Source organism: Grampus griseus, assembly GCF_964374135.1.
Source record: "Grampus griseus genome assembly, chromosome: 10".
NCBI lineage: Eukaryota > Metazoa > Chordata > Mammalia > Artiodactyla > Delphinidae > Grampus > Grampus griseus.
Genome location: NC_139004.1, coordinates 31,773,664 through 31,795,665, shown reverse-complemented (window position 1 = coordinate 31,795,665; position 22,002 = coordinate 31,773,664). Strand labels below are relative to the sequence as shown.

The window sequence follows — 22,002 nt, the reverse complement described above, 5'->3', positions numbered from 1 at the left end:
TGAATAATATCTTCATGTAGAGAAGGTTGAAACAAACATTTGTTTTGGGTGACAGCATCAATTAATAGAAAAATTTCATTTGGAAAATAATTTCATCATAACCATCCACATGTTCACTCTTGAGAAACTGTGGGAGCATTTTAAATGTTCAGAGCTTGGGGAGTGAGTAAACAAGTTGCGGCACATCCTCTCAGTGTAGCCAAGAAATGCTTAAGGCCAAGTAATTTATGGTCAAGAGAAGAAAATATGCTTTTGATAGTTAAAAGCAAAAAAAAAAAAAAAGAAAAAGAAAAAAGGCCCATGCAATTCCATGTGAACTGTGATCTCAACTTTTTATTTAAATGCCTCTGGATGAGAAAGAAATCAAATAATTACTAACTTCAGGACAAAAATCTTGTCTTTGAAATGAAAAGCACGTTTAGAAGCTATTCACAACCTATATATATTTTTTAAAAGCCAAGTTTACCATTAGCATTCATATTATTTAAAAAAATCATATTATAGACTCCCTAGTACAGTGTCTTTCTAAGCCTGTAGCCAAAGACCTGTCTGTAGGGTCAGTGTGAGCACAGACTCCACTGCTTGGGCATGGGCAGGCCCGTTTGAGGTCGTCTGTGTGCTAAAAATAGAAAGGTAAGAATGATTACATATCTTTGGGGTTCCTCCAGCTCCCGGATCCTATAGATGGTAAAAGGGGGAGGGGATGGGGAGGCTCCTTTGTTCTAAATTCCATACCTCCGCTTTTTCTGAAGCCAGAAGAACAAAGACAGGTGGGGAAGGCTGTTCTTGCTGTCTTCGGCTTCCCTGGGTGGCATCATTTTCCTGAATCCACCTCAGTCCAGGGTCTTGTCCCAGGAAGAGACCTTCTGCTTTGGGGAGGAAGGATAGATGTACAGTAACCAAACAAAACGACCAATTTATGAAGTGACAGTGAGCAATATGATAGCAAGAGCACCAAACACTCCCAGCCCTGACCCTGGACTTCACACTCTGTGGGCACTTCCATGAAAAGCAGTTGGTCTTTAGAAGGGCGCTTGGTTGGAGAGGAATTGGAACCAGACTTCACCTTAGGCAGCTCAAAAAAAAGCTTGATGCCTCACCTACAGGACAGAGGAACACCTGCCCCCAGGTGGGTGGAATGATTCCTTGGGCCAGGACTGCTCCTGGACTTGAATGGCCAAGCCAGCATTTACCCAGATATTCCCCATTCCTTCCTTCCCTGGCTGACCAGGCCCTCCTTCATCTGGACAGGTTTTTTTTAAGATTTATTTATTTAATTTATTTTTTTGTCTGCTTCTGGTCTTAGTTGCAGCACGCAGGATCTTTGTTGAGGCATGCGGGGTCTTTCATTGTGGCGTGCAGGCTTCTCTCTGGTTGTGGCGTGCGGGTTTTCTCTTCTCTAGTTGTGGCGTGCGGGTTCCAGAACGTGTGGGCTCTGTAGTTTGCAGCAAGCGGTCTCTAGTAGGCCCGCGAGCTCAGTAGTGGTGGGCTTAGTTGCCCTGCAGCATGTGGGATCTTATTTCCCTGACCAGGGATCGAACCCGCGTCCCCTGAATTGTAAGGGGGATTCTGTACCACTGGGCCACCAGGGAAGTCCCTGGACAGTCCTTCTTTAGATACTCGAATACCTTTTTTTCCCTGCTAGGGAGGGTCCAGCCCTGGGCGCCCATCTCTGTGGACTCAAAGTTTCTTTCCAGCTTGGGGCGGGGGTGGAGCGGGCACTCTCACTTCTCCCCTTTCTCCTGGCCCTTCCTGGGCCCTCCTGCGACCTGGGTTAAGTGGGCAGGGGTCTGGGAGGGTCCCTTCCCGCCGAGGGATCGGCCAGAGGGCCGGATCTTCAGGCGGGCGAGAAGGGCTTGTCCAGGATTGCCAGGCAGCGCCCTCCCCGCGGCCCGAGCAGCCGCGGCCCCGGGCCCGGAGCCCAGCAGGGGCGTGTCCCCGTGCTCACCTGCCATTGGGCAGGTGGGGCAGCCGGAGCTTTGGCAGGGGCCGTATTATAAATGCGGAGCCGGTGGCAGCGGAGCAAGGGACGTCGCAGAATGGTGGACAGCGTGTACCGGACCCGCTCCCTAGGGGTGGCGGCTGAAGGGCTCCCGGACCAGTACGCGGACGGAGAGGCGGCGCGCGTGTGGCAGCTCTACATCGGGGACACCCGCAGCCGCACCGACGAGTACAAGGCCTGGCTGCTCGGGCTGCTGCGCCAGCACGGCTGCCAGCGGGTGCTCGACGTGGCCTGTGGCACTGGGTGAGCCCGGGCAGGGGCCAGGGGACCGGAGTGAGCGGGAGCGGGGAGCGGGTGGTGGGGGACCGGGGTGAGTGGGGACCCGGGGCATTGGGGCGACGGAGTTAGCTCGGCCCAGGCAGCTTGATCGCAGGACCATGGCCGGGCACGTCAGGGCAGCCTCCTCCACCGACCCTGAGCCGGGCGGGGGCGCGACGCCAGGGCCAGGAATGAGTGTTTGCCCTGGCAGAACAGGCAGGGTGAGGCCGACGATGGCAGGACGGGGCCCAGGAGACCCAGGGTGAGAGCGAGGGTGTGAGCACGTCGGGTGGGGAAGGCGGGTTCAGGAGGGCGGCGCAAAGGCCAGGCTTTGGGGCCACACCGACGGAAGCTCTGTTCGGGCTCCAGCGCTGCAGCGTTCACACTTGTTCGACATGTGCCTCGGCCAAAGGACTGTGCCAGGTGCTTTTGATACATCAGTTTTTAAAATCCTCACAAAACCCCATGAGGTAAGAAGTGATATCCATTTACAGCTGTAGAAATTTGGCCTCAGAGAGGTAAAGGTGGAGAGAAGATGCGGACCCAGGTTGTTTAGGGTCTGACCTGTGCTCTGAACCACCATGCTGGGAGTTCCCTGGTGGCCTAGTGGTTAGGATTTCGCATTTTCACTGCCGAGGGCCCGGGGTTCAACCCCTGTTGGGGGAACTGAGATCTCACGAGCCTTGTGGCGCAGTCAAAAGCAAAAACAAAAAAAATCATGCTATACTACCTCCTGTGCTCAAGTTACCTAACTTCCAGGAGCCTCAGTTTGCCCCATCTCTCAAATGGGGATAACACCATCTACCTTACTGGATTGCCATAAGGATTAATGCACATTTGTAGAATACCTGACTCGGTGCTAAAACAAAAAAGAAAAGTTGCTACCGGGTTCTCAGTAACAGATTTGCCAGGTCAATTGAGGTCAGTGGAGAGAGGCTGGGGACAGGATATAGAGGAGACGGAAGTGTCCAGCACAGGGTCTCCTCCTTGCGTTCCCAGGCCCCCCTGACTGCCCCTCTCTGCCTGTCATCCCTGGTCCTGCCCAGGGTGGACTCCATCATGCTGGTGGAAGAGGGCTTCAGTGTGACAAGCGTGGATGCCAGTGACAAGATGCTGAAGTATGCGCTTAAAGAGCGCTGGAACCGGCGGCACGAGCCTGCCTTTGACAAGTGGGGTACGTGGGTCCAGCCAGGCGCCCTCAGCCCAGCCACCAAGGACACGGTTCTCTCTGCCCTGGGCTCCTTTAGCTCCTGTGGTGGGTGTTTTGTTTTCCTCAAGGGAGACAGTAAAACCACTGTCATTTCCCTGAAAAGGGAGGCTTAGGCACCAGAATGAGGTATTGAGTACGAGGGGCTAGTTTTAATTATGTTTATAGTGTCTTGTCTTTCCCCCAAATAAAAACCCGTAAGCACAGAGCCTTCCTTCCCAACCATGGCTTCCTCCTCCCTGGGCCCCTCTTCCCCTTCACCCTCCATGTCCATAATGATCCCCTCCCCCTGACTGGATGGGGAGTCCCTGTGTGTGCCTTAAAGGGGAAACTGAGGCAGGACTCCACTTGGTGGAGGTGGGTACTGCTGGTACCATGGTGCCACCCTGATCCCTCTTCCCCTTCCCGGCCCTCAGTCATTGAAGAAGCCAACTGGATGACTCTGGACAAAGATGTGCCCCACCCACCACGGGGTGGCTTCGATGCTGTCATCTGCCTTGGAAACAGTTTTGCCCACTTGCCAGACTGCAAAGGTGAGAGAGGATGTGGCCTTGGGCATGGACACTGCTTTGAACTATATCCTTTCCATGCCCCTGGGGAGGAGAAAGATGGGAGGGAGACTGGTGCTGGGGGCCCTGAGCAGACGCAGCCTCTCTGTCCCTGGCCGGCGGACTTCAGGGGACCAGAGTGAGCACCGGCTGGCTCTGAAGAACATCGCGAGCATGGTGAGGTCAGGGGGTGTGCTGGTCATCGATCATCGCAACTATGACCACATCCTCAGCACAGGCTGTGCACCGCCAGGAAAGAACATCTACTATAAGGTGGGGCCCCTGGGGGAGGAGCCGCCCAGAGAGGGAGGTGTGGTACTGGGGTCCAGGTCCCATTGGTAGTTGCAGAGGCTAACGCAGCTAACCACCACCTGCAGAGTGACCTGACCAAGGACATCACAACATCAGTACTGACGGTGAACAACAAGGCCCACATGGTGACCCTGGATTACACGGTGCAGGTGCCAGGGACTGGCCAGAGCGGTTCTCCTGACCTGAGGTACCCACCTGGCAAGGCAGGGGGGTGGGGGGGGCGGGGTGAGGGTGCTGAGACCACCAGTCCTCATGGTTGGTCGGGGGCTCTGTTGCAGTAAGTTCCGGCTCTCCTACTACCCTCACTGTTTGGCATCCTTTACGGAGCTGCTTCAAACAGCCTTCGGGGGCAAGTGCCAGCACAGCGTCCTGGGTGACTTCAAGCCTTACAAGACGGGCCAGGCCTACATCCCCTGCTACTTCATCCACGTGCTCAAGAAGACAGACTGAACAAGCCCTCAGCTCCCACAGCCCTCTGCCCAGGCGCTGCCAGGCTCTGGGGAGGAGGGACCAGTAGTCCCACACCAAGCCCAGCCCCCTCCAGTGCAGATCTTGGGGGTGTGGGGAGGGGCAGACTGCAGCTGGGGGACAGGGATTTGGGTTCAGGCAGATGGAAGGCTGAACAATATAGTTTATGCCTTTTTCAGGTCCTGTATACCTTGTGTTTGTATCAGAAGGATCAGGCTCCTGCGGTGCCCACCCTGCCCTCCCCTGAGTTTACTCCGCCACCGGCTTCTCCACGCCAACCTTTTAGACCACGACACCAGCAGGGGGCGGCATATGCTTTATTTTCAGCCACAGATGGGGCTCCCTCAGGACCTGATCCTTCCTCCTGAGCAGAGGGGCCTTAGTCTTGGAGCTGGCCTGGAGGGCGGACAGGTGGGAAGAGGATGCCTCCTGAGCTCTCTCGGGGCTCCTGATGCCACTCGGCACTCAAGGGAGTGCCTGGAGGTAGGCAGCGTTCGGGTGGGCCGGTGGCACTGGCCTGAGAAAGAGCCTTTGCTCTCTCAGGTCTCTGCGGAGATACCTTTAGCCCCTGCGGGCAAGGTCCCGGGCTGCAGGAGGCTCCTAGCAGGCAGCAAACTTGCGCTGGATGTTCTTGTACCGGAGCAGCTCGTGCTCGCTGACCGAGGGCTGTAGCCGGGCTGCAGCCTGCAGCAGGTCCTCCATGGTGAGCAGCAGTGCCGAGCTCCCGGGCTCCAGGCCTGGGGGTGACAAGGGGAGGTGAGGCCAGCTGGGGCACGGAGGCTGTGGTCTCTGCCCAAGCAGGAGAGCACCCTGGTAGGCACCTTCTTGCCCAGAGTCCCCCAGGGGTCAACAGTCCCTCCTCTGAAATCCAGAACCAGGCCTGGTGCCCATTAGGTCCTTGGCTGACCTCTGGGGCTGGTGAGTGGCTCACCTTCCTCCAGGTCCCGAACCCTGCGTTTGAGGGCAGCTGTCATGGCATCGGAGCACAGAGAGTAGAGGTCTGCGCCCGTCAGCTGGGGTGGGCACTGGTCCAGCACGTCTACCAGGCTCACAGAGGGCTCGAGCCTGAATCTGTTGGGGGGATACAGGAAACAAAGAGACTTACCTGGCACCCCCTACTCTGTCAGAAGGCATCCCTGACCAGCTTACTGTGCACTCTGCACTTATCCCCTAACCATCCCAAGGCCCAAGCCCTGTGGGGGTCTCCCTCTAACAGGGCATACTTGCGCGTGATGGCGCTCAGAACACGCAGCTGGGAGGCGCGGTCCTCGCTCACTCCCACAAACACCAACTTGTCAAACCTTTAGGGAGACAGCTGGGCGTGAGTGCCAGGGTGCCTGGCATGAGGGTGGAGAGGCACCGGATGGGGGTCAAGGGACAGGCCCAAATGGGCCTGGCGGAGGTGAAAGGTACGGGGTGCACACCTGCCGGGCCTCAGAAGGGCAGGGTCCAGGAGGTCTGGTCTGTTGGTGGCTCCAATCACAAACACATCCTGAGTGCTGTGAAGCCCGTCCAGCTCGGCCAGGAGCTGAGACACCACCCTGTGGGGGAGGAAGTGAAGGTGAGAGAGTGCCTGGTGCATCCCCAGCCTCTGCCCTGCTTGCGGTGTGCCTTGCAGGCTGTCTCCACAGGGCCCCCTGCCCGGTTGTGCCCTGTGTACCCCTCCACACAGGCCCCCATCTCCTCAATGCCCCACACCCAATTCCACGGCCCCTTTTAGCTTCTGTTATACTATCGCAGAACCAGTAGGGCAGGAACTCTTTGGGCTCCTAAGACTAGTACAACCTGTCTCACATCCCTCTGTCCTGGACCCCAGATTCCATTCTGGCTCAGACCCCCACCTGTCCATCACACCTCCAGAGTCTCCACTTCGTCCCCGGCTTGGGGCCAAGGAGTCCAGTTCATCAAAGAAGATGATGCATGGAGCTGCGGCCCTGGCCCTGGCAAACACTTAGGAGAGAGAAGGGCCCACAGGACAGGGAAGCCCAGGGGGGTTTGAAGTCAGGAGATGGGGAGGGAAACCCATGTTGACAACTCAGCACTAGCACTTCAGGTAAGAGGCCCCACCCAGCAGGAACCTGACCTGGGGAGAGGAAGACTAGCAGTGACCGAGAGCAGCCTGAGGGTAGGGGCGGCTCGGGGGCCAGAAGCCCTGCCCCCACCCCCCACTCACCATGCCGTACATTCTCCTCGCTTTGGCCCACGTACATGTTGATCAGCTCGGGCCCCTTCACGCTGAGGGAGGGGATGGGAGAGGGTGAGACTCCTCAGACGCAGAAAACACACAACACACCTCCTGCCCCCTGCCGCTGCCCCCAATCCACCCACCCTCCTTGCCAGGCCCCCTCGCCACCTGAGGAAGGTAAGGCTGCACTCAGTGGCTACTGCCTTGGCCAGGAGGGTCTTGCCCGTGCCAGGGGGCCCGTGGAGCAGAAGGCCGGAGCGCCTCAGGCCCAGGCTCAGCAGCTCAGGGTGCTCTAGAGGGAGCTGAATAGTCTCCAGAATCTCCTTCTTCACCTCCTGCAGCCCACCCACATCGTGCCAGGACACCAGGGGGATCTAGGAGATGGAGAGGGCACAGTTGGACACCTGCTGGTGGAGGGAGCTCCGGTCCCACCTCCAAGGACCTGGAGTGTCTACCTTGGGGGCTCCGACGGCCTGGGAGTGAGCTGACTGCAGCTGCTCCAGCGCCTGCCCAAAGTCCTCAGCCAGGAGAGGAAAGCCAGCAGCACACAGCTCCCCCTCATCCTCCGCACTCAAGCCACCTGCCCAGCTGCAAAGGAAAATCCAGGGAGGCCTCTGGAGGACCTAACCTGAGGTCTCCTCCCCATAAAGGCCCTCACCCTCCTCCCTTCCTCACCAGCCCCTACCCACCCATACCGCCTCTTGCCGCCTTGTCCCTCCTGTGCCCAATTTCTTTACCCCGAGTTCTTGATCCTGGTGCAGGCTGCCCGGCTGCTGTGGGTCAAAAGGGCATAGAGATCCCCTACCACAAAGCCCTGGGGAACCACAGGAGAGGACACGTGAGCAGGTCACAGTAGGCAGGAACCCATGCGGGGCTGGACCCCTGGCTGCAGCAGAGGCCCATCACTGATGCCTCGGGTTTTCTACCCTCACTTGTACACTTGCATGGCAGCAGGACTGAGTACCCCCGGCAAAGAGTGCAGGGCGGCCCGTATCCTTCCTGGGTACTCACTGCACACCGCCGTGCCAGCTGCGCCAGGTTCACCTCTTGGCCCAGTGGGAGGTGGGCAGTGAGGGCCTGCAGGATGCTGAGCCGCTGCCCCTCTGACAGCACAGGCACCTCCAGCTCGTGAGGAAACGCTGTCTGCACATCCACAGGCAGGTCCTGGGCCCGGCTTGTGGTGGCCACGACAATCAGGGGAGGGCAGCTGCAGACAGGGAGTGGGCAGCACTCAGGGCAAGAAGGTGGCCGGCAGCCCCTGAGCACTGCCTCGTCCTGAGGCTGGTGGAGGGCAGGGAGGAGGGTAGGGCTGGGATGGGACAGGGAGATGGGCGCCCCAAAGCTTCCTGGATGGTGCATCCCCCCTACATAGGGCGCTCAGTGAGGGCAGAGGCTGTGCTTTAGTGTCCCCCAAGAAATACCAGGGACTGCGTCCTCCTCCCTCTGGGTACCCCCATGCCCCTCAGCTCAGGGCTGCCTGGAGAGCAGCCAGATGGGCAGCAGACGTCTAAGAAGCCACTGAGGGGGTGGTGAAGAGAGGGCTGGACCCTACCCCCTTCCAGACCCAGCGCTGGATGATACCTGGTGAGGGGGTCTTCATCCAGGAGAAGGCGACGCAGTGTGGCCACCACACGGGCATCCTCGCCTAGCCCATCACGGTCCCGGCCCAGCAGGTCCACAGCTGTCAGCAACAGAACCACAGGCCGGCAGCGCCCAGCCCGGGAGAAAGTGGCCTGCAGTTTTGTCTCCACAGCCCCGCTACTGTCTGCACAGAGGCTGGAGCAGGGCACCTGGGGAGGGGGTCCCGATGGGCCTGTGAGCAAGGGGGCAGGGGTGACTGGGGCAGGAGAATGGAGGGAGGAGTCACTAGAAGGTACAGGCCATCTCTTTTTGGAGGGCAGGGATGGGGGAGGAAGGTAACACTGGCCGAGCCCTAACTCTTCTTTACCCTAACCTCACTTCCTGGACTGTCCACCAAAACCTTGGAGCATCCTCCCTCTTGAAAGCATCTCTCAGTAGCTCAGCATCATGGGACTATGCCTGACCCACTGCCCACTAGGCTGAGGTGGCAGGGTCAGGCTTGTAGCCAGGGGGAGAGGGAGAATCTGGGCTGGGGAGGAGACATGGTTGGGATCTACTCTCCAGGGACCCTCACCTTCAGTAAGTGGAGCCCGAGGCAGCTGCAGGCGGCAGCGACTGCAGTGGTCTTCCCACTGCCCGGGGGGCCCCGTAGAAGGACACTGCCTGTTCCTGTCAGCAGGGCACCCCTGCAACCAGAGAAGAGACGTTTGTTTCCTCCATTCTGCCCAAATGTGAGAGTCCCCAGTGACACAGGGCCCCTTGGATCCAGAAAGCAGACACCATCCTTGAAGCAAACCCCCTCCCCAACCCTCGGGGCTGTCGCCACACGGTGAGGCCATATTTCCCACACCACCTTGGTACTCTGGCAGGGGCATGGAGCATATCCAGCAGCTGAGACTAATTCTCTTTTGTCATCAAGAAAGTCTTGGCTATTCTGTCTGGTTTGGATTGTACTGGGCGGAATTAGGGAGGCGTGTGTGGCTACACTTAGGCCAGTGGTATGAGGACCTGTGTCTTTCAGGTACAGGATGGTGAAGGTCAGGATGGCTAGTGGGCTCCCCAAGGGGAATGGCAGTCTCAGAGACAGTTGTCCCCAGTGGAGATTCTTCCTCCATAGCTGACCCTGGAGGACTGTGGTTATCCCAGGAAAGGAGCCTGGGAATTTGCTTACAGAAAGGACACGGGCTAGTGGCGTAGGCCTAACAGTTGGAGGGAGGTCCACCTAATTCTTCCACTCTGAACAGGGCATTAGGAACTACTTGTCTGGCCTGCCGCTCCTCCAGGGACGTTCTCAGCAGGTTTTTCTCACACAGGGGCCTCACTCACCCTGGCTGGAGGCGAGGCTTCAGGGCAGCACAGAGCTCAGTCACCAAGCCCTCCAGGCCTGGAGGAGACAAACTGCTCCAGGGAGTGGATTCACCTGAAGGGAGCCTTGGGACAAGGCTCAGGGTAGAACCCACCTGTGAAAGGTGGGAGGAAGCTTTAGTTTCTAGAAGTTTTTTTTTTTTTAATTTATTTTATGGTTAATTTACAATGTTGTGTTAATTTCTACTGTACAGCAAAGTGATTCAGTTATATAAACATACACATTATTTTTCATATTCTTTTCCATTATGGTTTATCCCAGGACACTGAATATAGTTCCCTATGCTATACAGTAGGACTTTGTTGTTTATTCATTCTATATATAATAGTTTGCATCTGCTAATCCCAAACTCCCAGTCCATCCCTCCCCCACCCTCCTTCCCCCTTGGCAACCACAAGTCTGTTCTCTAGAAGTTCTTTCTGCTCCTTTCCCCAAGTCTACCCCCACCGCTGGGGCCTCACCAAGTACAAGGAGGTGTGGGTGGTGTCAGCTACGTAGGCCCTGGTTGGCCCATCCGGAGCTTCCCCAACTGTTTTCTTCACTTTAAAAAACATCTCCCGCCACCTGCAGGAAAGAGGCCCAATGAACCCCAGATCCAGAGCACACACACCCCTCCCCAAGGGCAAGGTGGCTGTCTCAGTCAGAGGTCCACTGCAGGGACAAACTCAAGAGCAGCATAAATACATGTCCCTAGACATGGCGGAGGTGGGGAGGAAGTGGGGGACGTGGAGGAAAAGGAAAGCAGATGGTCTTTCTTATCTCCCTGACTGGATCACATGCATTTTGAACGCAGGAACTGTGCCTGTCCTCCGCATCCCTCATGACAACATCACCTGAGGGTGTGTTTCTTCAGGTAAATGGCCTGCCCACCCACTCCAATGGGAGAAGCCACCCCTGCACCAAGCAGTGACCATCTGACTGTTTTTACTGGCTTCAGAACAGTCTCTCCCTCAAATACGTACCCACCAAGGCCACCCAAAACCTCAGAGGAAAGAGTCCCTTGGCTCTTATTCAAGCATCCACAAAATCTAATTGCAGGCAGATTCCTTCATAATGACATTTAATGATTAATGATTCTCTATTTTGGCTGCACATTAGAATTATCTGTGAAACTTAAAAAAAAAAATCAACATCTCTCAAATACTGTATGATTCCATGCAGTAGATTAGTGGCTGCCAGGAGCTGAGGGGAGGAGGGAACAGGGAGTGACTGCTAATGGGGAGGGGTCTCCTTCTGGGGTGATGAACATGTTCTGGAATTAGTGACGTTGATGGCACAACCTTGAGAATATACTAAAAGCCACCGAAGTGTACACTTTAAAAGCATGAATTTTATGGTATGTGAATTATATCTCAATTTAAAAATTAACATTTTCCTTCCTTTGGAAAAAAAATAAAGACTGCACAGGTCCCAGCCTCACCCTGCTGCTCTAATAGGTCTGGGGTGGGACTCACACATTTGTATTTTTCGAAAGCTCCCGGCCGTAACCAGGACTGTGCAGTCACTGGCTAGTGTCAGAGTGAGTTAGGGTTACTCAGCCTACTAAGGGGGTGGGTAGCAGATAGCAGTCGCTAGTCCAATTTTCCAGATAAAGAAATGAACTACTCCCATCTTTAATCCTCAGGCAGAACAGCAATGACAGAACCTGGGCCTCTTTAAGGTCCAATCAGGGTGCAAATTCCTTTGCTCAGTGTCTCACAGTCACAGAACTGCTCCCTCTGGCAGCACAGGAGGGTGGGGGTGGGAATGCTTTCAGGTGGAGGGGGAAGCACACCAGGTTAGTATTATGAAACTCACGTAACCATAGGCAGTGATTGTGGTAAAAACTAGAACATAAGGAAAACTGTCCTACTGTTATTCATTATAAATAAATGATGGAAATAAATAAATAAATAAATGATGGGTGGGTCCATAACCTAGACAGTCAGTCAGGCTGAACATCCTGAGTCAGAGTGCATATGGCAGGCAGTGGAATCCAAGGAGGAACAGCACTGGGGCGGGGAGGGGGAGGGAGACATGCCCACCCCCTTCCACGGAGAGTGGAGGGACCACCTCAGTGAGCACACGGGCCAGACCTCTGGAACATATCTGGACACTGCTGAGGAACACCGGGTTGCGTTCCCGAGAGCCAGACGGGAAACAGTGGAGCTGGAACCCATAGGCCTGGCGTGGGAAAGCGGAACGCTGGGGAGTCTGAAGGGGCTTTAGTGGACTTCCTTGCCAGGGATCACAGAAGCCTCCCTGCAGGGCTTCCCTTACCAAGTCCAAGAAGTGGGGCTAAAGCACTCATCTCTGTCCTTGGACCCACCTGTCCACCCCAACCCTGCTTTCCAGGACCTGCTCAGGGGGGAAGAACCATGTGCTCAGCACCCAGAGGAGGGAGACAGGTCTCCAGGGGGCTGGAATGGCAGAGGTCCAGGAAAAGGATGGGCTTCCCAGTCTGCCTCAGGAGGGCCTAGTGCCTGTTTTCCTTTCAAAGTACAAAGGGTGGGCATTCTGCAGTTTTCCTACAGAAAGCTAGCTCATAGACATTTGCTATATTTAAGATGGGATACAGAGTAGGAAGTGACGGATAGCAGCCTGGCATTCTCCACCAGGCCCCAGTTGTAGATTTGAACTGGGAAAGCTCAAATCCCCAGTTGTAGATTTGAACCTGCAGCGCCAAATGGGATTACATGGGGCACTACCAGCCCCTTCCTCTGGGTACCATAGCCCTGAGACTGGGGAGACAGAGTGCTGGCCAGAACCCAGCTCTGAATACCGACCAAGGACGAATCAGGCGCTCCAGACAAGGCGTCCCTCTCTTGGCAGAGGGCCCAGGCTGGCTCGGCCCGGAACCTTGGGCACTATGGCTCTTATGCCCAAGTTCCTGCAGGCGGGTCCCACCACCTCAACGAGATTTCCTGGAAGGTTGGGTTAGTGTACCTACCAGCTGTCCTCTCCTTCTAGTAAATCCCTACAGGAAATCAGTCCTGGGGTGTGGAGCTACACATTCTTCCCCCTTCACATAAGGCCAAGTGGTCTCTGAATTCTTCGCCTCACCATTTTACATGCAACTTCTGTAGTCAGAGTCAACAGGAGGAGGAGAAAGGTTGGACTCCTTGTTTTGGGTCCCTAGCTCAGTTATGCTCTATTTCTCATTCTTTTGAGGATAAGGAAAGAGGGGAGGCATCCCAAGGACAGCAGAAATCCCTCCCTCCCCTGCCTTGGGAGACAGGATTGAAAGCAGCATGTGCACATTCCATCCATTAGGGTAGAAATCAGGGCCTGGGTCTCCTCCTGCTGAGTGTATGGGAGGTGTGGCCTAAACAACACTGGTTAAGAATGGAAAGCAAGGAATCTCACCTTGGTCTAGGCCATTAAACTGTTCTAAATGCTTTACTTTGTCTGGGACCACCAATCGATTTGAGGATAAACACCCCCAAAAGCTAGCAGGCTGTGGTTCTTAATTCTTTTTTCAGTCACACGCCTATTTGAGAACCTGAAGAAGGTATGTACCTTCTGTCCAGAAATATGTGTGACAACAACAAAATGTTCTTATGCACAAAACTATTCCATTCAACTTGAGGACTCCTGCACCCACGTTAAGAATCCCAGCTGTGGGAAAGGAGGCAGCTGCGTACCTGGGCAGTTTCTCTGGGCTTCCTTCCAGGATCTCTACTTGTCCAACTGTTGGCACACACAGAACATCCCCTTCCTGGACTGCCCTGTAACACAGCAGTGGCCCTGGTCAGCTCACGATGGGAGTCAAGAGCATGGGCCTGACACGTGCCCACACAGCCAACCCCAACATGCAGACTATTTCTTAGGGGCCTCCTGCCCACCCAGAGATCCCAAGCAGTTGTACAGAGAACAAGTCTGACCTAGAAAGAGCTGCAGGAAATGGCAGAGAGGCTAGAGAGGGGATCAGAGACCAGAGGGAGGCAAAGCAGGATCCCGGCTGCTTTGGGGTCTTCCCAAATCAAAGTGGTTTCTCAGTTTAGGATGGCTGGATTCACCTCCTGGTCCAGATTACTCTTCTATTGTCCGCCTGACACAGCAAGAGGCTTCTAGCCACAATATTGCCTTAAACTGTGGCTTTTTAAAATCAGATGCTCTGTGGTACCTGAATCTAAGGCATGGGATGGGAGCAGAGCAATGAGGGTAAGATGCTATCCTCCTGAAAGGGGGACGCAGCTAACCTGGGTGTCTGAAAGTGCCGGTAAAGAACATGGTCATAAGTTCCATTAGTGCTGTAGTGAGGAGAGGACACAATTTCGATGTGTAACTCTTTGGCAAACGGAGGCCCAGGCAGCACTGAGCAGCTTCCTTTGTCTTCAGGGGTGCTGGAGCCCTCCAAGTATCTCTATTAGAGAAATAACCACCACCTTATAACCTTCTCCCAAGGAGTCAGGCTCTACCCAATCCCTTAGCAATCAATATTTCTGCTTCCATCCTTTATCCTTTCCATAACCATAAGGCTTGTGGGAGAAGAGACCTAAGGTAGCAGAGCTGAATACCTATATCTTCCTGAGAAAACAGAAACCTCTCCTTCTAATGGGCACCAGGAAGAGATTTCTGACTCTGACTTTTCTGACTCTCCCTCCAAAAAGTTCACCAGGAAAGATAACCATTCCGTAATACCTTTATACTGGCCCAGAGCCAGTGAAACAGTAAAGACATTTAATGCCCACAAGTCATTTGAGTGACACCAGGCAGCCACTGGGAATATTAATTGGACATTAGTGGGGACACTCTGAATTCAGGCTGTAGTTAAAGGATATGATCACAATGAAGCTGAAAGGGCTGCGTTAGCTGAATGAGCTCCAGTCTGAGTAATCCAGTATTTTCCCTCCATTCAGAAGGAAATCCACACCTAACTCCCATTCGTGCGTATCTTATATCTCTTTTTGACAACCCATAGCACTAACTGGCTATGCCAGCATTACCTAATATAACTTTCTACAGTGATAGAGATGTACTATATTAACATGCGGATGTTGAACACTCAACATATGCCTAAAGCAATTAACGAACTGAATTTTTTACTGCATTACTTTCAGTTGATTTAAAGCGCCACCAAGGGGCTAGTGGCTTCCACACTGGACAGCGCAGGCCTAAACCACACATCCAGGTGCTTAATTAAACAGTAGACTATATTTGTACCCCCAAAATAATTACCTTCTTGAAGTAAGCTTCTTAAAGGCAGAAACCAAAAACTCCTCCTGGATATAGTTAATAAAATATTAAACTTAAACACCAAGCACTAAAGATAATCAAGAGCCCTTCCCTTCAAGGAATTTACAATGTACAGTTGAGCATTAGACAGATGACATGAGCATAACAACACAATAAAATAAATGCTCTCTGAAAGGTACAATACAAAATGCTACAGTAAGAAGAAGTAATGTTAAATTTGTGGTGGTGAGACTATATAAGGCTTTGAGAAGACAGTGCCACCTTTAGATGGGCCTTCAAGGAAAGCATGGTAGGATTTTAACCGAGGAGGCTAAAAGAATAGGAAGGAACTTGAAGTCAAGGATAGCATGAGCAAAAGCTGGACGTATCATCCTCCATACTACCCAGTACAATACTGGATACACTGCAGCAATTCAGCAAACAACTGATTAGATTTAGTAGATTAATATATACAAGTGGTAATTTGACCGTAATTTTCACCTTTCACCCAAATCGTGAAAGCCCTTCCCATGCACCACCAACATGTTTTTAATTGTAGAGAATGGGTAAACAAGGCTAAGAGGCATTAAGTGAAAAGTCCAAGATCTAAAGGAGTAAGGGACCTAAATTCTACAGCTCTGATCTTCTAATTCGGTTAAGACAAAGAAGAGGGGATAAAGACGAGGAAGCATTCCTGACCTCAGTCTGGTATCCTACCTGAATTTTAAGCTCTCCCACCTCCAGGGGATCACAGCCGAGATTAAAAGCCAGAGTAGCAGGCACGAGGGCCAGTCCGTCAGCGAGGGGCTCTCCCAGCTGCCCAGAGCCGGGTCCCAGCCTTTCACAGAGGTCCCAGCGAGGCTCTAGGACCTGCACCGTGGCCAAGTGTGGCTGGGAAGTGTTCGATGACTCTCCAGCCCGGGTCACCCACACCCATTCGCCCTGGAAGAGGCTGAGGCTACGGAGACAGCTCCGGCTCACCCCCAATGCATCTCCAGTCCCTCCCAGAACTCCCCGGAGTCGCCGGACTGTGCCAGAGGCCGCGAAGGAGGACACCACCGGCGGGGGTGGGGGCCGGCTGCTGTCCTCAGTCTCCGGACCCAGTTTGGCCCGCCCACGGAGCTCAGTCACAGCTAGTCGCGTCCCTGGGCCCAGTAGCCCTTGTAACGCCGGCCGCGTCTCCAGCACCCGCGGTCCGGGTACTGGCAGGGTCTCTCCGCGCCTCACCAGCAACGGCCCGACTCTCGGTCCGAGCCCGGGCCCAGACGAGGTGCCGAGCAGCGCCCAGCCCAGCGCCGGGGGCCGCCGCACCGGCCGCGCCCGCACCCATGCCCCGGAGCCCAGGGCCAGGAGCCGCAACAGCGCGCGGCTCACCAGCAGCTGCGGAGGCCCCGGCCCCTGCTCTTCGGTGCCCGCGCCCGGTCCCTCCAGGGCGGCCACTAGCAGCGCCGGTCCTGCCGGGCTCTCCCCGGCAGGCCGCAGCGCCAGCACCAGGCCCAGCCCCGCCGCAGGCCACGGGCCCCCAGGTGGCAGCAGCACCGCCAACGGGGGTGTCTCCGTCGGGAAGGGCTCCAGGACCCGCAAGACTGCCAGCGCCATGGTGACAGGAAACCAACAAGCACAGAGCACAGCGAAAGAAGGCGCCTTCGGGAGCCGGGGAGCCAGACGTCCAAGCGGCTCACACGCCGCTTCCGCTTCCGTCAGGGGAGGTACGAGGGAAGTGGGCGGGGCGTCGGGTGCAAGAGGTTGCTCCAGGAAGGTGAGCTGAGCTTTGGATCGATCCGGGTGGTGCCATGGCGGCAGTAACGCAGTCACTGTGGTCGGGTAGTCTACGCAAGCACCCTTTGAGAAGTGTTTACAGGGATTTACCTTCCGCGCCTGCTTGGGGAGTAACGTCCTGTCAACTACCGTCCCCATAACATGTACTTAACAGTTTACTGAATGATCAATGAACGGTCATTATGTTCTGCACTAAACTAGGCCCACTGCTGGGAGCTGTGGGTGGAGTGTTTAGGAAGGAGTCCACTCTGTGGAACTGTAGGCACTGAGGTTTGAGGGTTGTGGGGAAGGTTGCAGGAGGGAGTGATAGGATTATAAAACTGGCTCAGACGGGCTTATGGGGATATGTAGTGGCTGCTGGCTGAATTACTACATGTGATTCATGTAGCCCTGGAGTGTTTGGTGCTGCCACACCTGTTCCAACACATCCTACACAAAACCGACGTTCCAGTGTTTTTTGTCCTGTTTGTTCTACTCCCACCAAGCTTGAAGCAACGACAAAGTAGCCTCACTTTTTCATCTCTCCAAAACCAGATGCTCTCCCCCCACCAATTCTTGAAGACTGGAGATCCATTCCTAACTTTCACCCTACAGAGGAGTGGGCAGCAGAGCAGACAGAAGAGAGAGGTTCAAGGTTTCAGTCACGAGTACCAAACCAACAGCTTGCTTGCTTCCCATCTGTGCTGTTACTTAGAGTTCATCCTTGTCTCCACCTCCCCTGCCCTGTATAAAACACTCGGACACTGGCTTGCCGCACTTTCAGTTATTAACAATATTCTTGCATTTAGAATCAATGGATTGGGGAATTCGCTGGTGGTCCAGTGGTTAGGACTCCGTGCTTCCACTGGAGGGGGCACAGGTTTGATCCCTGGTTGGGGAACTAAGATCCCACATGCCGTGTGGTGTGGCCAAAAAAAAAGAAAAAAGAAAAGAATCAGTGAATTGGTTGGTGGCAATCTCCTCTTTCCGGACCTTGCATTCTCTTCCTTGCATTCCCTGCCTAACTTTCTCCTTTCCTTCATCTTGAGGCAGTCTTCTACTTTGTACATTCTACTTTCCTGAAAATCTGAGAGGTGAATATTAGATTTACATGTTATAAGGTATTTTTTTGATGTGGACCATTGTTTTTAAATTAATTAATTAATTTATTTATGTTTGGCTGCGTTGGGTCTTCGTTGCTGTGCACAGGCTTTCTTTAGCTGTGGCGAGCAGAGGCTACTCTCATTGCGGTGTGCGGGCTTCTCATTGTGGTGGCTTCTCTTGTTTCAGAGAACGGGCTCTAGGCATGCGGGCTTCAGTAGTTGTGGCACGTGGGCTCACTTGTTGTGGCTCACAGGCTCTAGAGCGCGGGCTCAGTAGTTGTGGTGCACGGGCTTAGTTGCTCCGCGGCATGTGGGATCTTCCTGGACCAGGGCTCGAACCCATGTCCCCTGCATTGGCAGGCGCATTCTTAACCAGTGAGCCACTAGGGAAGTCTGATGTGGACCATTTTTAAAGTCTTTATTGAATTTGTTACAATATTGCTCCTGTTTTATGCTTCGGTTTTTTGGCCGTGAGGCATGTGGGATCCTAGCTCCCCGATCAGGGATCGAACCCACACCCCTGCACTGGAAAGTGAAGTCTTAACCACTGGACCGCCAAGGAAGTCCCTATAAGGTATTTCTATTCCCTAGAGAGACAAGAAAATATTTTTTAAATGTTTGATTATATTTCCTAGTCCTAAACCTGAAATTGCCCAGTTCTACATCTTTAAAACAGCTTGCAAGAGTGTACTAGGGGAACTTCCCTGGTGGTCCAGTGGCTAAGACTCCACGCTGCCAATGCAGGGGGCCCAGGTTCGATCCCTGGCTGGGGAAATATATCCCACATGCTGCAACTAAGAGTTCACATGCTAGTTCGCATGCCACAACTAGAGATCCTGCACACAGCAATGAAGATCCCGTGTGCCGCAGCTAAGACCTGGCACAGCCAAATAAATAAATATTAAAAAAAAAAAAAAGACGGACTTCCCTGGTGGTGCAGTGGTTAAGAATCCACCTGCCAATACAGGGGACACAGGTTTGAGCCCTGGTCCAGGAAGTTCCCACATGCCGCAGAGCAACTAAGCCCGTGCACCATAACTCCTGAGACTGCGCTCTAGAACCCCTGCTCTGCAGCAAGAGAAGCCACTGCAATGAGAAGTCCGAGCACCGCAATGAAGGTAGTTCCCCACTCGCTGCAACTAGAGAACGCCTGCGCACAGCAGTGAAGACCCAACACAACCAAAAAAAAAAAAAAAAAAAAAGAATGTACTAGGTACCTGAATTCACAAGGATGGAAGTTCCCATTTGATAGTTCTAAATTATTATGTGGCTCTGTCCCCTGCCTCTCAGAGGAACCAAGGACTGGGAGGATGGTGGGGTGAGTCCAAACAGGATATGCCTCCTTTACACAGTAGCAGGCAAGCTCCAGGCCTCATGGCTATCGTGCTCCTTGAGGTCTTGGGAATGGGTAAATACATCTGGTATCCTGCCTGGGTCAGCATCCATACAGACACAAATATCCATCCACAAATAAACGTGCTTTCCTTCTAGGCTTTTCCCCCAGCAAATAATGGTTGGCATGCCTTCCACTCTGCATTACCTTGAAATCGTCGTTTGTCATTGAATGCCAAATATTACTTCTGTAAGATAGCCAGGAGCCTAGATTTTGTTGCCTTTACTTCCATACCTCTTGCTCTTCAACCTGCTATAACGTTCCTTCCATTCTTCTGAAACTTTCCTGCAAAGACCATCTGTAACCTCTTAACTGCAGAATATAGGTGAGGTTGTTTGATCTTTTGTTTTTTTTTGACAAAAAATGCATTTGTTTATTTGAAATTTAAATTTCACTGGTTTTCCTATATTTTATCTGGCTGCCATGCCAGGAGCATCCTATTTTACAATGAAATCATGCCTAAAAGGAAGACAATCAGCAGCAGCCTAGGTTTCATGATGAAGTATTTAAAACCACTACGACATGCATTGTTGAAAGAAGAACACAAACAAAAACTTATTTTAAAAAACATAGGCTATACTAAAGTAGAAAACAAAATCCAAAGGGAAAGATAAGTCATCACTCAAAGATCCTTTTTTTTTTTTTCTTGCAGTACGCGGGCCTCTCACTGTTGTGGCCTCTCCCATTGCGGAGCACAGGCTCCAGACGCACAGGCTCAGTGGCCATGGCTCACGGGCCTAGCCGCTCCGCGGCACGTGGGATCTTCCCAGACCAGGGCACGAACCCGTGTCCCCTGCAACGGCAGGTGGACTCTCAACCACTGCGCCACCAGGGAAGCCCTCAAAGATCCTTTTAATACACGTGGATGGAACCCCATTGGGTTCCAGTATCCTCCTAAGTTCTTCACATGTCATCCATCCTTTGTATCACGGAGGTGACAAATCATCCTGAATTCCCTTCTTGGAGCAGAAGGGACTTGGACCTGCGTGCGGGGTCCTGGGAAAGTCATTTGGAATGTGTTTTCTGGTGGCATTTGAAAGTCCCCAGCTGACGGAAGGCACTGTGACACTCGGGACACAAGTAGGGTTTGAGCACAGAGTGAGTGTGTCAGTGAATGTTGCGGTTCTCGCTGTGGCTAAAGACTTTGTCACAGTGCTCACATCGGAAAGGCTTCTCCTTGGTGTGGATCCTCTTGTGAGCGTGCAGCGTGGAGTTGTGGGTGAACTTCTTGGGGCAGAGATCACAGCAGTATGGCTTCTCTCCTGTGTGGATTCGCTGGTGAACCTGCAGGTCCGAAGGCTGCATAAACCCTTTGGAACAGATATTTCATTTAAAGGGTGTCTCTCCCATGTGTGTCCTCTGGTGAAGGGTAAGCTGAGATGGATAAGGAAATCTCTTCTTGCATACCATATTCATAGGGTGCCCATCCCCAGGCTTCTTTTCCCTCAGGAAGACTGGTTGGTCCCACTGTGCTAGGTGTACCAACAGAATGGGACCCAAGTTGTCCTGAGAATTCTCCTTTGTCCAAAGATGTGGCTTCTTCCTGACGCACTTCTTGGGAAGTGGGACTGTTGGCCTGTTTCCATTTGAAACATCTTAGACTCCTCGGAGAACCTCTTCTGTATCCACTCTTAGTGGAAACTTCTCCCTCAGGACCCTTGAGAATTTCAGGCTCTTGAGATGCTGTTTGATCTTGATCTTACTCAACCTTTCTCTGGGATCTGACACTATTGACCAATCCTCTTATACTTCCTTTGCCATTATGACACCAGTTTACCTCCTACATCTCTGATGGCTTCCAGAATTCATCCTCAACTCCTCCCTTTCCCTTACCATCCTCCCCACAATCCTGTGAATCAACAAATCCTGAGCAACCACAGGCTTACTCTTAAGCCTTCTCCAGTAGTCAACCTGCTACTGGAGTTGACTTTCTGAAACATATTCCTCCAGCCACCTCTAGGTTTGTGTAATTTAGTACATTGTATCTTTTTAAAAATAAATTTATTTTATTTATTTTTGTTTGCGTTGAGTCTTTGTTGCTGCTGGCGGGCTTTCGGAGAAGGGGGGCTACTCTTCGTTGCAGTGCGCGGGCTTCTCATTGCCGTGGCTTCTCTTGCTGCAGAGCATGGGCTCTAGAGCGCAGCCTCAGTAGTTGTGGCCCATGGACTTAGCTGCTCCACAGCACGTGAAATCTTCCTGGACCAGAGCTCTAACACGTGTCCCCTGCATTGGCAGGTGGATTCTTAACCACTGCGCCACCAGGGAAGCCCTACTACATTGTTTCTTAATCATCTATTTATACATGGCTGTTAACTTCACCAGACTCTTAACTCCTTGAGGGCAGGAACTGATCTTATGCATTAGGACACTGGCTTTGGCAGGGTGGGGAGTAAGGGATGTATTTCCGAGACACTCAACAATGAGGTAGCATTTCCACTGAGTTCCCAAGTGCTCAGGTCTAGCCAGTTCCCCAACCCTAGAGCATATGCAGTAGGAACGGGGATCCTCTTCCCAAAGTTGCAACAAACCCTAGATTCTCATCTCATTTCACCCCGGTCCCGGGCTGCCAGGCTTCCCCTTTGATCCTCCTCAAGCCTTGTCTTGGAAAGGATGCCCTCGAGGGCTCCTGGTAGCTCTCTCCACCGATTTTGCGTAGGCAATTAG

At 53.3% G+C, this 22,002-nt stretch overlaps 2 protein-coding genes across 2 annotated transcripts; one reads left to right on the top strand and one right to left on the bottom strand.

The window, feature by feature from the left end:
• Positions 1-2,010: 2,010 nt before the first annotated feature.
• Positions 2,011-4,981, top strand: LOC309827782 (glycine N-methyltransferase). Its single transcript, XM_082662593.1, has 6 exons — positions 2,011-2,245; positions 3,307-3,434; positions 3,884-4,000; positions 4,146-4,288; positions 4,393-4,514; positions 4,606-4,981. The coding sequence occupies exons 1-6, from the start codon at positions 2,040-2,042 to the stop codon at positions 4,775-4,777; spliced, it is 888 nt and encodes a 295-aa protein (XP_082518719.1). The 5' UTR covers positions 2,011-2,039; the 3' UTR covers positions 4,778-4,981.
• Positions 4,982-5,102: 121 nt separating this feature from the next.
• PEX6 (peroxisomal biogenesis factor 6) lies at positions 5,103-16,683 on the bottom strand (the record flags this gene model as incomplete). The annotated part of the gene is made up of 17 exons (XM_082662589.1): positions 5,103-5,532; positions 5,727-5,866; positions 6,019-6,096; positions 6,220-6,336; positions 6,637-6,745; positions 6,969-7,030; positions 7,149-7,354; positions 7,436-7,568; positions 7,718-7,794; positions 7,992-8,187; positions 8,562-8,770; positions 9,136-9,247; positions 9,888-10,021; positions 10,389-10,491; positions 13,551-13,634; positions 14,109-14,272; positions 15,802-16,683. The coding sequence occupies 17 exons, from the start codon at positions 16,681-16,683 to the stop codon at positions 5,396-5,398; spliced, it is 2,943 nt and encodes a 980-aa protein (XP_082518715.1). The 3' UTR covers positions 5,103-5,395.
• Positions 16,684-22,002: the final 5,319 nt, after the last annotated feature.

Bases quoted from the DNA above. Each gene is read 5' to 3' on its own strand.
- LOC309827782 (XM_082662593.1), top strand. From the start codon at position 2,040: ATGGTGGACAGCGTGTACCGGACCCGCTCCCTAGGGGTGGCGGCTGAA. The intron at 4,001-4,145 runs GTGAGAGAGGAT...GGCGGACTTCAG, and splicing joins CCACTTGCCAGACTGCAAAG to GGGACCAGAGTGAGCACCGG. The intron at 4,289-4,392 runs GTGGGGCCCCTG...CACCACCTGCAG, and splicing joins GAAAGAACATCTACTATAAG to AGTGACCTGACCAAGGACAT.